Genomic DNA, 13,186 nt, shown 5'->3' on the forward strand with positions numbered 1-13,186 from the left:
TAAGAACATATTAATTACAGGCTTTGACTGACCGATTGTCTGATCACACTAGGCTGTTCATGAGGATGCCTTGTCTAATACAACAAAATCTGTACTTCATCACTTGTAAACCTTAATGATAAATATATCTATTAAACCTTTACATAATTTTTAATTTGACTGGTAACCATTTGACAACTTTTAATTTGACACCCGGGTCAGCTTGAAAATGTGGTCTGGGGTACGGTTCATGTTAACTCTGGAACAGTTCACTGCTTATATGAACACAATTGTACCAAATTGCAATTATTAAGGCCAAATTATACTTCAGATTGACCACACACACGGTCCTCTTCTGTGCACGCCACTGCGCATGCGCTGGCTATTGACTGTACTAAAAGAGTATCACAAAGCAGCTATAGTGCGCATACGTAAAACGTGTTCATTCGCAGTCAGGAAAGTATACTCAAAGGCAACACACTCACGATCTGATCCGGAATGTGTAAAAAGTATACCTGGGCCTTTATGGTATGATGCATTTCTCCTACCTGCTTGTGTCTAAATACACCACATTCAGAGAGCAGCTCACACATTCTTCACATCTCTTGCAATGCATCCACGGTCTTGTGGATGCAAAACCAGACAAAAGCTAATAGATGCATCACATCATTGCACATACAGTGCATCCGTGGGAGACAAATATAAGTGTTGCTCTGTGCGTGGCAAGTTTTTGAGTATATCCAAAGAGACAAACTTAATACTTCACTTAACACAGTGATGTCTTCAGTTGTTACCTAGTTACAGTGGTAAACAGCTGCCACTTGTTCTCACTTTGATGATTTAATCGGACCGAGGTTCGGATCCAAATAACCCAATTTTTTTCGGGAAATAAAACTACTTTTTTTCTTAAGAAAACTATTGTAGTTAAAAAGGTGCTAGAAGCGAAAAATGCCCCTACTCCATTAAAGACATTAAACCATTGAGGACCCCCTCGAAAACGAGATGTTTCATCTCAAGGGGTTATCCTCAACAATAAAATTCAAATTAATGAAATAAGGGTCGTGAAATATCTCACCAGTCTCTGTGACAGCAATAGACTCAAAATAGATGCAAAAAATGTGAACCACGGCCTCTGATACTTTCTGTGCATTCTCATAGTATTGTTGTTGCAGTGAATTAATAAGGCTTAATACAATTGTTATGCCATGTTGTTCATAACGGTTGTCAATTGAGGGTGCCATTTTGCTGCTTTTGTTTTTGACAACCGTTTCTGCTGATGTTGGCCTCAATAAAGCCCATTTGGTATTTTTGGAGTACAGGATTTTGGAAAGAGGGGGCATGGCTAATCCAACAGATCAGCTTATGGAAATGTCAGAACGGCTAAAAGAAGAAGAATTTTCTTCTAATAAAAGTTTAGTGAATCCTGCTCCTGTTCCCTAGCTGTAGATCAGATCTTCCTTTATTGTAAGTCTATGGGATTTTTGCCCACCCATTTTATTGTCACCCATGTGAAAATCGTAAATTCAACCACTTAAAAGCAATAGTACACCTTTTTTTTAATAAAGCGCAAAATCCCATTCCTTTTCTTCATACTGGACTTGATTATGAACTATAACTTTGAGCTCATAGTAGGTCTGACTTTATAAGGTATAGAGGTCGTTAACCAATGGTATACTGCTGAAGCCATCAGTCCACCTTATTTCAACTTAATTGTTTACAAATTGTACTTTGCAGCAAAGATTCTGGTGAAGAACTACACTACCCATGATCCAGCAAAGAAAAGATCCACAATCAGCGAGTCACAGCCAAGAAAGCCACCAAACAAGCTGGTAGCGAACAGCCCACTTCTATGGCACAATGTGAATGACGCTATAAAGTCTCACCAACACTTTAAAACGACTTATATTTCACACACACACACACACACACACACACACACACACACACACACACTTTTTATTCACCAAAGTGGCATCCAACGGATTACAAAGTATAGTCAGGACATTACTGATGGAAAAAACGACACCATCACTATTTGAACAAAATAATTTTTAAAGTCAAAAGTCAAGAATTCCATTTTTTATCAAATCTAGACAGGCCCCATTTCCAGCAGCCAGCAATCCTTGAGTAATCATGCTAAATTGCCAATTTGATAATAGAACATCTCTTGCCATTATATCAAACACAGTAGAAAGCCATTTGGTTTGTTAAATGAAGCTTAACATTGTCTGAGTTTCCACAGTATGCAATAGACTGCTTTGTCTTAAGGTCAATATTATGTAACAAATTGCAAAAAAGCTTTCTCTAGAAACTTGTGTCACTGTTTTGAGGAATGAAGGCTATACAATGCTTGAAATTGCCAAAAAAAAAACAACTGAAGATTTAATTCAAAAACATTGTGATCAGTTGAATGCCACTTTGATGAATTAATGTAAAAACTTCTACATTATTCCAAACTTTTGGCCGCCTGTGTATATGTAATTATATAGGAAAAATTATTATATGCAGAGAGATTATATAATATATATATATATATATATATAGTAGTTTTTATACTTCCAATTAACAACTTTAAATATTTCCATCTTTTTGAATTGGATTATGTCATTCACAATGCTTCATCCCTCATGAACAGTCTTGAACATCTGTCCTATAGTCTGATTTTCAACTACTTTTTTGCTTAAAATCAAAGTTAGTTTGAATCATCTCAGAGCTGGTTGGTTTGGTTCATGTCTTAGAAATCTACATGAAATCCATATGATCCATACTGAATGGAAAAAATACTTCTGGAACCAAAAAATCAGGTGAAAAAGTGGGCAGGTACTGTTGCATTCTATAAGATGCACAATTTGAGTTATTATTGTCTGTAGCACAAAAGGGTGCTAAATAAGACAAGTTAATGCAACAATCTACCTTAGCCAGCACCAATAATAATTATGAAATAAAATTGTATGATGAAATTGAATAAAAACAAATAATAAATCAATTTAAAAAAAGGAGCATAACAGTGAAAGAACGAAAAAGAGAGCTAGACAGGCAAACAAATAAAGGGTCTGGATAATAAAAAAAGGTCTGGATTCTGAACCATTACAAGAGTGTTCTGGTTGGGCTAAAATGTGAATTCATGACTTTAAGGACATTAAGACACACACTCAGGCACGTACACAACCATTACTTGACCAATCACAGAAAAAAAAAAAAAAAAAAAGGCTGAAAACGGGCAGCAGACTTCTCAAGAGCAGTGATATGTGGGTTGAGCCCTTTCTGTGACCCATGTGCACACATTTGTATCTCTTAAAACATTTATCATCATTTACACAAAACATCAACATCTCAAAGAGTCATATTTTTTAAAATGCATAATACTGTGGTTCACTGTCATGAGACGTTCTGAGACCAAGCCTTCCTCTTAATGATCGTGTGAAATGTGATCTACTCGTGACACTTCTGAGCTCAAGCAAGAGGTTTTATTTTCCACGATTAAAGCTGAAGTCTGTAATTTCTGGGCAACCTGCATGACTAAATGGAATTGCAAAAATAAAGATTGTTTTCAAACAGGTTTCCCAAACACTCCCCCATCATCCATTGGCTAGATGAAGCAGACAAACTCACGCTTTTGGTTGAGCAAATGTTGCTGTGTTGGGCTGGTTTGAATGCTCAAACCAGAGCCAAACGGTTAACACATTTTGGGGAGATCAACATACACTCACCTAAAGGATTATTAGGAACACCGGTTCAATTTCTCATTAATGCAATTATCTAAATCAACCAATCACATGGCAGTTGCTTCAATGCATTTAGGGGTGTGGTCCTGGTCAAGACAATCTCCTGAACTCCAAACTGAATGTCAGAATGGGTAAGAAAGGTGATTTAAGCAATTTTGAGCGTGGCATGGTTGTTGGTGCCAGACGGGCCGGTCTGAGTATTTCACAATCTGCTCAGTTACTGGGATTTTCACGCACAACTATTTCTAGGGTTTACAAAGAATGGTGTGAAAAGGGAAAAACATCCAGTATGCGGCAGTCCTGTGGGCGAAAATGCCTTGTTGATGCTAGAGGTCAGAGGAGAATGGGCCGGCTGATTCAAGCTGATAGAAGAGCAACTTTGCCTGAAATAACCACTCGTTACAACCGAGGTATGCAGCAAAGCATTTGTGAAGCCACAACATGCACAACCTTGAGGCGGATGGGCTACAACAGCAGGAGACCCCACCGGGTACCACTCATCTCCACTACAAATAGGAAAAAAGAGGCTACAATTTGCAAGAGCTCACCAAAATTGGACAGTGGAAGACTGGAAAAATGTTGCCTGGTCTGATGAGTCTCGATTTCTGTTGAGACATTCAGATGGTAGAGTCAGAATTTGGCGTAAACAGAATGAGAACATGGATCCATCATGCCTTGTTCCCACTGTGCAGGCTGGTGGTGGTGGTGTAATGGTGTGGGGGATGATTTCTTGGCACACTTTAGGCCCCTTAGTGCCAATTGGGCATTGTTTAAATGCCACGGCCTACCTGAGCATTGTTTCTGACCATGTCCATCCCTTTATGGCCACCATGTACCCATCCTCTGATGGCTACTTCCAGCAGGATAATGCACCATGTCACAAAGCTCGAATCATTTCAAATTGGTTTCTTGAACATGACAATGAGTTCACTGTACTAAAATGGCCCCCACAGTCACCAGATCTCAACCCAATAGAGCATCTTTGGGATGTGGTGGGACGGGAGATTCGTGCCCTGGATGTGCATCCCACAAATCTCCATCAACTGCAAGATGCTATCCTATCAATATGGGCCAACATTTCTAAAGAATGCTTTCAGCACCTTGTTGAATCAATGCCACGTAGAATTAAGGCAGTGCTGAAGGCGAAAGGGGGTCAAACACAGTATTAGTATGGTGTTCCTAATAATCCTTTAGGTGAGTGTACATATGTCTTACTTGTAGTATAATTTAAAGTATTTCAAAATATGCTAATGGTTTATGGGTAACAATATCAGTTTCCCTGGCCAAGGATCCAAACAAATATTGTCCAGAACTTTTCGGAAATTTCTCTACGTTATGTAAAGAATCTGCAGACTGGAAAACCACAGCTACTTGCTTGACCTGACAGCAGATCACATGCAACTGCTCAGTGCACATGACTGATTTACCAAGCCAGAGAGAAGGAAAGCTTTCATCTGTATGGACACTGAGGCCTTCTGACACATTTACATGCTTGAACTCATCATTTCCTGTTTTCCTCATTGGTAATCAGTAACACAAGCCAGCAAACACACACGTTCCCCTCCAGTGCCTCATGTGAAGAGGCCCGGAGGAGGTTTAATACTAGTGATTCATCTACCTGCACTGAGAAACAAATCTGGAATATTTCCCCTGGTCTGTTTCATACTTGTTTTACTAAAAGATTGTAACTCAGAGCTCACATTGCACAGGGCTGAAGCTTGTTCAAGAAATATACATTTTAGCAGAGCTAGTCTCAGCCTCATGGGCCATCTGATTAAACTGTTCAATGAGGACTTTGACATTACAGCATCATTTAGCGATGAGTGTTGTGAAAATAAGTTACAATGCAGAAATGCACACAAAAATGGCAAGAGCTAGCTGAAATCCATTTTCATGACACATCTGCTATTTATGACACTATCAGTTAGGTTTAAGGTAGGGATGTAGGTTTTGTTGATTTAAAATGATTTAAAAGCATTAACCTTAAAAACGTTGACCGTATGGGAGAAAATTTAACTAGATTTTAGCGCCACACAGTGGACAATTCAGCTCAAAAATGCCGCAATACGTGTAAGGAACAATGTAATATAAAAAAACATTTAAAAAAAAAATAGCATGGATGTGCTTAAAAAAAAACACCCAGAGACTTCTCTCTGGTTAATAAACCAAAGTACTGAGATGCTCGTTGAACTCTTAAAGTGGCAGTAAACTTTTTAGTGCTTGTAATACAAATTAATGTATGTTTTTTAACTTGTAAATTGTACAAATAATTTCAAACATTGATTGAAAGTGTGATGATAATAATGATGGAAAACCAATTATTAAAACATAAATATACACTTTTACATACTTTGAGTACAGGTACTGTTCGGTTCTATTGCTTGTTCTGCACCTGATCAGCCTGAATCTATCCCACTATTTTTGAAGGTTTATTTGTTTGTGAGCTTTTCTTACATAGAAAGGTAGGCTATATGAGAAACTCTTATTAATATTGTGTATTAAATAACTTTATTTTTATGAGAAATTTTAAATGTGCATTTTGCACAAAATAATAAACAATTGTCTGTCATACTTTGCTTCGAGAACCTCATATAGTATATTGAACCGAATCGTGACAACAATAGTATCCCATCCCTATCATTTAGCAAAACTGTTGCCATAGTCATGTAATTTTCATGAGATCAGGCTGATTTTAATGCATGTATCTGCTTCAAAGCTAACAGATTTGGACTAAATCCTCAAAACTCCAAATGTGCATTAAACTCTGCTATTTAAAAGTACAGTAGCAATATCGGCCTGTTTAATTATAAGGGTGAGAGAGAATGTTTGTTTTTGGTGCAAGAACCCTTAAATAACATTATTAATTGTTCTTCACTATTCAAGTTCGCTTAGTGTTGTGGTGCCTTTAATGTAGTGACATAGCATAGGAGTCAAATTCAGCCCACTTATGTCGAGAAAAAAACAGCTGTATTTACCAGGAATAAACAAGGGGCTAATTTAGAAAGTGGGAGGCTTTAAAGGCTGTTTTCTTTCAATGCTCTTGTGGACTGTCCTCATTACCCACTTATTTCCTTTATTAGACAAGCAGGTCTACAGTTTCTAGAGATCCATGCCAAAGAAACGATGGCCTAGTTACAGATTAACAAACAAGTCCTAAACCTCTCCCAACACAACAGCAAAAATCACAGAAAACAATACCAGCCTGAATTTCTCAGAGTCAGCTTTCATAGGGTAATTTTTGTTTTATTCCAGCGAGAACCGGCAATGCAAACAGGTGCTTTAATAGACATATTGTCATTTGTTAAACAAATTAGGTGGCATGGTTCTGTTACTTACCCTGATCTTGTGAACTGGCTTTAAATATGAGTTTATGGAATACATTGGAGGAGAGTTAAAGTGTTAATTGTAAATTATCTATTCTATAAACTCATAGGGATAGTTTACAAGACAAAGAGGCTCCTAGAGTTGCCAGTGTTTATGCAGAATGAGAAAACAACATTCCAGTAAAATCTAATGGGCCACATTTAGAGTTGTGTGGGGGTTGATTCCTCTGTTTGGCGATGTATTAAAAGATTCCTTGGCTAAATTAATAAGACTCTCCCAACTGATACTGCTGAAAAAAATAGGCCATGACTCTGCAGCCTAACATGTCCAAATTGAAGAAATTCTTCATGATTTTGCCAATACATCATGCTCAACAACTTTTATGGCCATAAGATGACAGATATTGAGTCAAGCCTGACATGTCAGGGTTATGTAATTTAATAAAATTATTATATTGAATAATGGAGAAATTTGTTTGAGTGAATTAGTTTTGTCCCTGCATTACAGCAAAAATCATCCCATTGCAGAATTAAATTTTGTGGGTCCAAACTTTACTAGACTGTCGTTTATTGTGTTGTAAGTTGACTGAAATCTATATAGGACTGTCTAAATACCATTAAGCTCAATCAACAAAAAGTTCCAAAAAAAAATGTACTTTAGCAAGCTTTGTTGCCTGCTGCCGGTTACCACAGAAAATACTTTCAAATAGTACATAATTTTGTAAAAACAAACAAAAATCACATTTACAGTAATGCACTTGCAATTGAAGTCTAAGTGTCAAAGCAAAGCAGCAGAATAAACACTAAAATACACGGTTTCAAAAGTATAGCCACAAGTCTTCAACATTATTTGTACTAACATGAGACAAGTGTGAAAGAATTGCATACTAACCTTGGCTGTACCAAAGGTTTATGCAATTTTTCAATTCCTGTCATGACTATGTAAAGTCACAAGGACACCAGAAAGGGACTGTTTTATATGGAGAAAAAAAACACCCACAGGAATTACATTGGTAACAGCAATTCTAAAAGGATGATGTAGACACATTTTTGTATGGAAGAATTAATAAAAGCACATTAACAAAATTACAAGCAGCACATTTTTGCATTTAAACCATCCGGAATATCTTACCCCATAGACTTCCATAAGTAAATGCATTACTGTGATTTTTGTTTTAATAATCTGAGGAATGAGTTAAAATTATTGTCTGTAGTAATGAACAGCATGTCACAGGTTCTGTTGAAAGAGCTTAACTTGTTTTGAACCCAGATCTTTCCTTTAACTGTATGAATTGTAAGTCTTGACAGACTTCAAGCTACAATATGTCCCACCAACTGTACTCACAGCAAAAACTTACAAGAGTGAAAAATAGCCCCATCTACTTTTCTTTGCACCGCTTTGCAGATACAGTCTTATGTGATACATTACACTCACACACAGAAATCACACGTGATTCACATGAGAGTTTGTGCTTCATGTAAACCGTTGGCGTTCACGGTAAGCACGCCTTTAATGCGTTTCCTCCATGCAAAGGAGCTGCTGAAAGAGTAACTTTAACAATTAAATTGCATTTACAGTAGTGCACTTTCAATAGAAGTCTATGGGGCAAGGCAATTAAAGAAACTGTTTATTATTGTAATGTTATACTGCATATTATTTTCAAGTTTAAAATATATTTCATCCCAATCATTATTGAATCCTCGTTTTGTGTTTTTAAAATAGTCTTATTTTCTGCAGTGCATAGACCTACTATTGCAGTATTACGGTTCAATTGCATTGCCCACAGAAGTTATAGATTGTAATATAAAAGGTCTCTATTTGAACTCACTTCAGCCATATCAGGAGTTTTGCCTCATAAATTGATATTGTTGTGCAACACAAACAAATGTGTAGTGGACAAAACAATATATTAATTATATTAAAATAAGGAAGTAAGAGTGTTGCTTGTCTTCCACAAACAGGCAAAATCTTGGTTATAATAATAATTCCTTGCATTTATGTAGTGCTTTTCTAGGCACTCAAAGCGCTTTACATACTGTAATATAGGGGGAATCTCCTCAACCACCACCAGTGTGCAGCATCCACCTGATGATGCGACAGCAGCCATAGCGTGCCAGAATGGCCACCACACACCAGCAGTTGGTGGAGAGGAGTGTATAATGATGTAGCCAAATCAGGGATGGAGTGGTTATAAATGTATAAAGGAATAACATGAAAATAGTATGTTATGACTCTGGCTCTGTAGGTAAAGATCTCATAGTGATGATCACAGGCATGTCCATGTAACCTCAAACCATGAGATTAATTCATGCTGGACCAAGCTGAAGAGCAGTTCCGAAACACGACTCATAAAATGTTCTTCAGCAAGTTTCTTGCAGTTTTAAGTTTTAACCAGAGATGTCGCTAGAGAGCCCAAAGTTCTGTAGTGCAGCTTTTAATAACACATTTTTGTTTGTTTTGAGTGACCCCACTCAAGAGACAACGACATTGACTCGACCAGTGGCGTGAGTTGGGGGCGGGACTATCTGTTTGTTTTGCTCAATGGCAAATGTGTATTCAGAAAGCAGTTTTGAAAACAATGTTTATTTTTGCCATTTTCTTTTGGTGTCACCTGTGGTGCAGAAATGACATATTTCAGCATGTAAATTCCTTACCAAAAACACAAGCTGCACATTTCTGCTTTTAAACCGTCCTAATTTACTTGCCATTATACAGAGTGCATAGCATTTGCCTTTAAAAATAGCATGTAGCATAACCGGTCACTAAATCAATATAAAAAGCAAATATTTTTAAGGGGTAGTTTACAAACAAATGAATTTACTCTTTACAATTGAATTACATTAAACAATGTAAGTCCTTGCATCAAAGAGAAAGCAGTCAATTAATCAACAACCCACTTGGATATGTATCCCATGCACGTTCAGAACCCTACCGATCTCATCATATGTTTTTGGATTTGGGGTGCTTGCCGTCTTTGTCTATGCTTGAAGCAGAATACTGCACACCCCTTTTGTTGTGCTTGGCATAACACAGGACTGAGCAGGGTGATGTAATGCTCTTGCAGCAGGTGCCTCTGATTGGCTTGTGCCTTCAAATGCCAACCCGCACAGTTCCGGCAGCATCGGTGCATTACCCACATCTCAAACAGCTCGAGGAATACGCAAATACAATGGGCAACTCTTTCAAGCAACCCTTTGCAACTCCATGTGGGTATAAGGAGAAAGACTGCAGACATGCATGTCTAGTGGATGCATAAAAAAGGCTTCAATAAATATAACAGGACTGAAGAGCCTGTCATTCAGGTTTGATTGTGCCACTGCTCTATATGCTGACTAGGGGAGAAATAAAATGCAAAATAAGCAAGCTTAGATTAATTTCACTGCTGGGGCAAGGTCGCACAGAATGAAGAGGGCAAAGCACACATTTGCTGAGTTTGCCACATGAATAAGAATAAATTATTTTCTTGAAAAATGTGGGGGGATGAAATGTAAAAGAAAAACAAGCTCATTGAAAACGCCATATTGATCAATCACTTGTACAGTATTTGAACATGGGGCGCATCAACATTTTTTACTTGTACAGACAAAAGTCCATACAAGGGTCATTGTTGTTTCAAAAACATATTAAAATCACATTTTCAGACATGCATTTTATTGCCTGTTGTGTAAAAACTGAAGTGATACAACAAGCAACAAAAACTACCAAGCAGAAGGGCCATAAACAAAGTAGACATTGAGGGGGCCACGTAACCCCCAAATATATATATTTTTAAATAGTGGCCAGTCAATATGGATTTTTCAATGACTGCTTCTTTATTTCTGCCTCCAGTCCTGAATATTTAGCAAGATCCTTGCCAACCACAACAATTTGCTCATTAATGGGATATTTAAATATGGAATAAGGCTCATATTAGTCTCTCCTCCCAATAGAAGTGAACCAGATATTGGAGATGGACAATATATCCTCCAGTGCATGATGAGGATTATGTATTCACAGGCAGCCAAGACTTCAGTATCCCACACAGGATGGAAGGATGGACTAATTGTGGCAATAATAGACCTCATTCAGACTTCCCTGTGAACTAATCTGTTGTGGCCAAGCTTGAGAACAGAAACTGATGACCTCCAGCTGCTCTCTTGTCTCAGTATCATGAACATAATGAATGTTTTGATGCTGTAAACAAGTGGCATAATCACCATAGACATTGACGTTCCCTACCAATATTCAGAATAATAGTTTGTGTGGGGTTTTAAATGCCCGTTTCTCACATTTTTACATATGGTATTCCAAACAAGAATATTAGGTACCGTTTGTGTTGTTAACAACATAATTTGGGAACGTTAATATGGGGTTTTCAATGGCTGATTTTCAAATTTGGTCACCCCAATCTTTATTGTTACATTCTTGTTAACATAATTTGAGAATCATTTGAATCAATATGTTTTGTTTTCAATGTTTGATTCTCAAATGTATACCTTTGGTCTCCCAATCTGAAGTTCAAGTAGTAAACAAGTTTGATGGGAGGGACCCACTTGGATGTGTGTTGCATAGGAAAGGCAACCAAACATAATGCAAAGGGAAATTGTTCTCTCTTTACAGCAGAAAAACTAAAGTATTTTAAACATTACATTGATTTTATTCCTAACTTTGCTACGTGTATGCTTCTATTGCACTAATGAAATGGTGTGTAATTGCAAAAAAAAAAAAAAAAAAAGCACATTGGGACTTACCTGAGCAAAGTAAAGGTTGAGCAGACACAGGGTGAAGAACTGCAGGCACACTGGAAAACAATACAGGAGCCAGAAAGGCAAAGCCTGCAGCTGGTTCGCCTGCACAACATTTTTAAAGTAGAAGGAGAAGAGCGTCGTCCTCAGAGCCGACCATAGCAAACAGAGAAAGAGAAAAACACTCTGGTAGCTGAAGCGCTTGTGTCCGTAGTGCAGAATAAGCCAGAGCTGCAGGTAAACAAACATGAAGAGCAGCGAGTACAGGACCGTGTAAAGCACCGTGAGCACGAGCTGCACGGAGGGGGGAACCGCAGCCTGAATCGGCTCGGCTGTTGAGGATGATGATGATTCCGTCCAAACACTGACCTGGTTTCCTAGAAAAAACAACATATCGACAAGATGCTGCAAGACGCCGACTTATCCAAAACGTTTGCCTATGACTTCGTAACTGCCTCAAACATTTCATGTAGATTTTTTTAAATCATGAGGATTTGAGAAACGTCAAACTTAATTACATATGAGGTAAAAACCTAATCAGTCTGAACTAAGTTGGTGTATAATGGGATACGCCGGAAAAAACGGATGTCTATAAGCAAGATGTTGAAAACAAAAAGAGTTTTAAAAAAACGGGCTGAGTCCCCTAATCTCTGCAAGGCAGCTCGCTCCGAGCAATGAAAAACCAACTCGATTAAATGTAAGGAGCCATCAGCTGAGCAGAACTGCAGCTGGGGCCCCGCCTACTGACTAATGAATAGAACGGCTAGGAGGCAACGCAGCTCGAGCCGCGCCTACTGGCCAATAAGAAGAACAGCTGTGCATCACTGCCGCTCTCGCCCCGCCTATCGACCAATGGGAATAAACTGGAAACTGATGCGCTGATGCCGCCATGTTGGATTTCATGTTGAATAGTAGGTGAAGGGAAATTTGTTGTTGCCTTTGAGCCAAAATGACAGGCTTTTCAGAGAACGTTCGCCGATGAGCAATTGGAGCTCCATCTACAATTTGTAAACTAATAAAGGTATATTGACAGAGTACAAAATACATAATAAGGCTATAAATGAGACAGTATACAAAGCATTTAATATTAAGATTCAAAAGGGGATAGGTTTTTTTTTATTTTGTTTTTTACTCCTGTTAATGTATTAAAATAATTATTTATTTATATTTTAAAGTGTTCGAAATTTGGTTTCTTTAATGACATTTACATTTATGAATGATTTTTTTCCCATAAATCAACAATAAGTTTTAATAAACCATGCTTTGTTCAATTTAACTATCAAAGTAAAACATAATTTTCTTTAAATGTACATCAATACCTGTATTCATCCTAATAAAATATATATATATAAAAAATGGATGTACAATGCTTTCAATTTTAATGTTACAAAAAGCATATTTTAAATCACTGACTTTCCTAAACCTCACAAATCA

At 37.5% G+C, this 13,186-nt stretch overlaps 1 protein-coding gene across 2 annotated transcripts in view; it reads right to left on the bottom strand.

Moving 5' to 3' along the window:
- The window catches only part of LOC127656834 (G protein-coupled receptor 137Ba-like), a 29,171-nt gene extending 16,698 nt beyond the window's left edge, over positions 1–12,473 (bottom strand). For both annotated transcript variants that reach the window (XM_052145322.1, XM_052145321.1), the window contains exon 1: positions 11,759–12,473. In XM_052145322.1, the coding sequence (XP_052001282.1) occupies positions 11,759–12,145 (387 nt within the window). In that variant the 5' untranslated portion in view covers positions 12,146–12,473. The remainder of the gene's footprint in view (positions 1–11,758) is intronic.
- Between the last annotated feature and the right edge of the window lie 713 nt (positions 12,474–13,186).

This window comes from Xyrauchen texanus, chromosome 16 (genome assembly GCF_025860055.1).
Source record: "Xyrauchen texanus isolate HMW12.3.18 chromosome 16, RBS_HiC_50CHRs, whole genome shotgun sequence".
Classification (NCBI taxonomy): Eukaryota; Metazoa; Chordata; class Actinopteri; order Cypriniformes; family Catostomidae; genus Xyrauchen; species Xyrauchen texanus.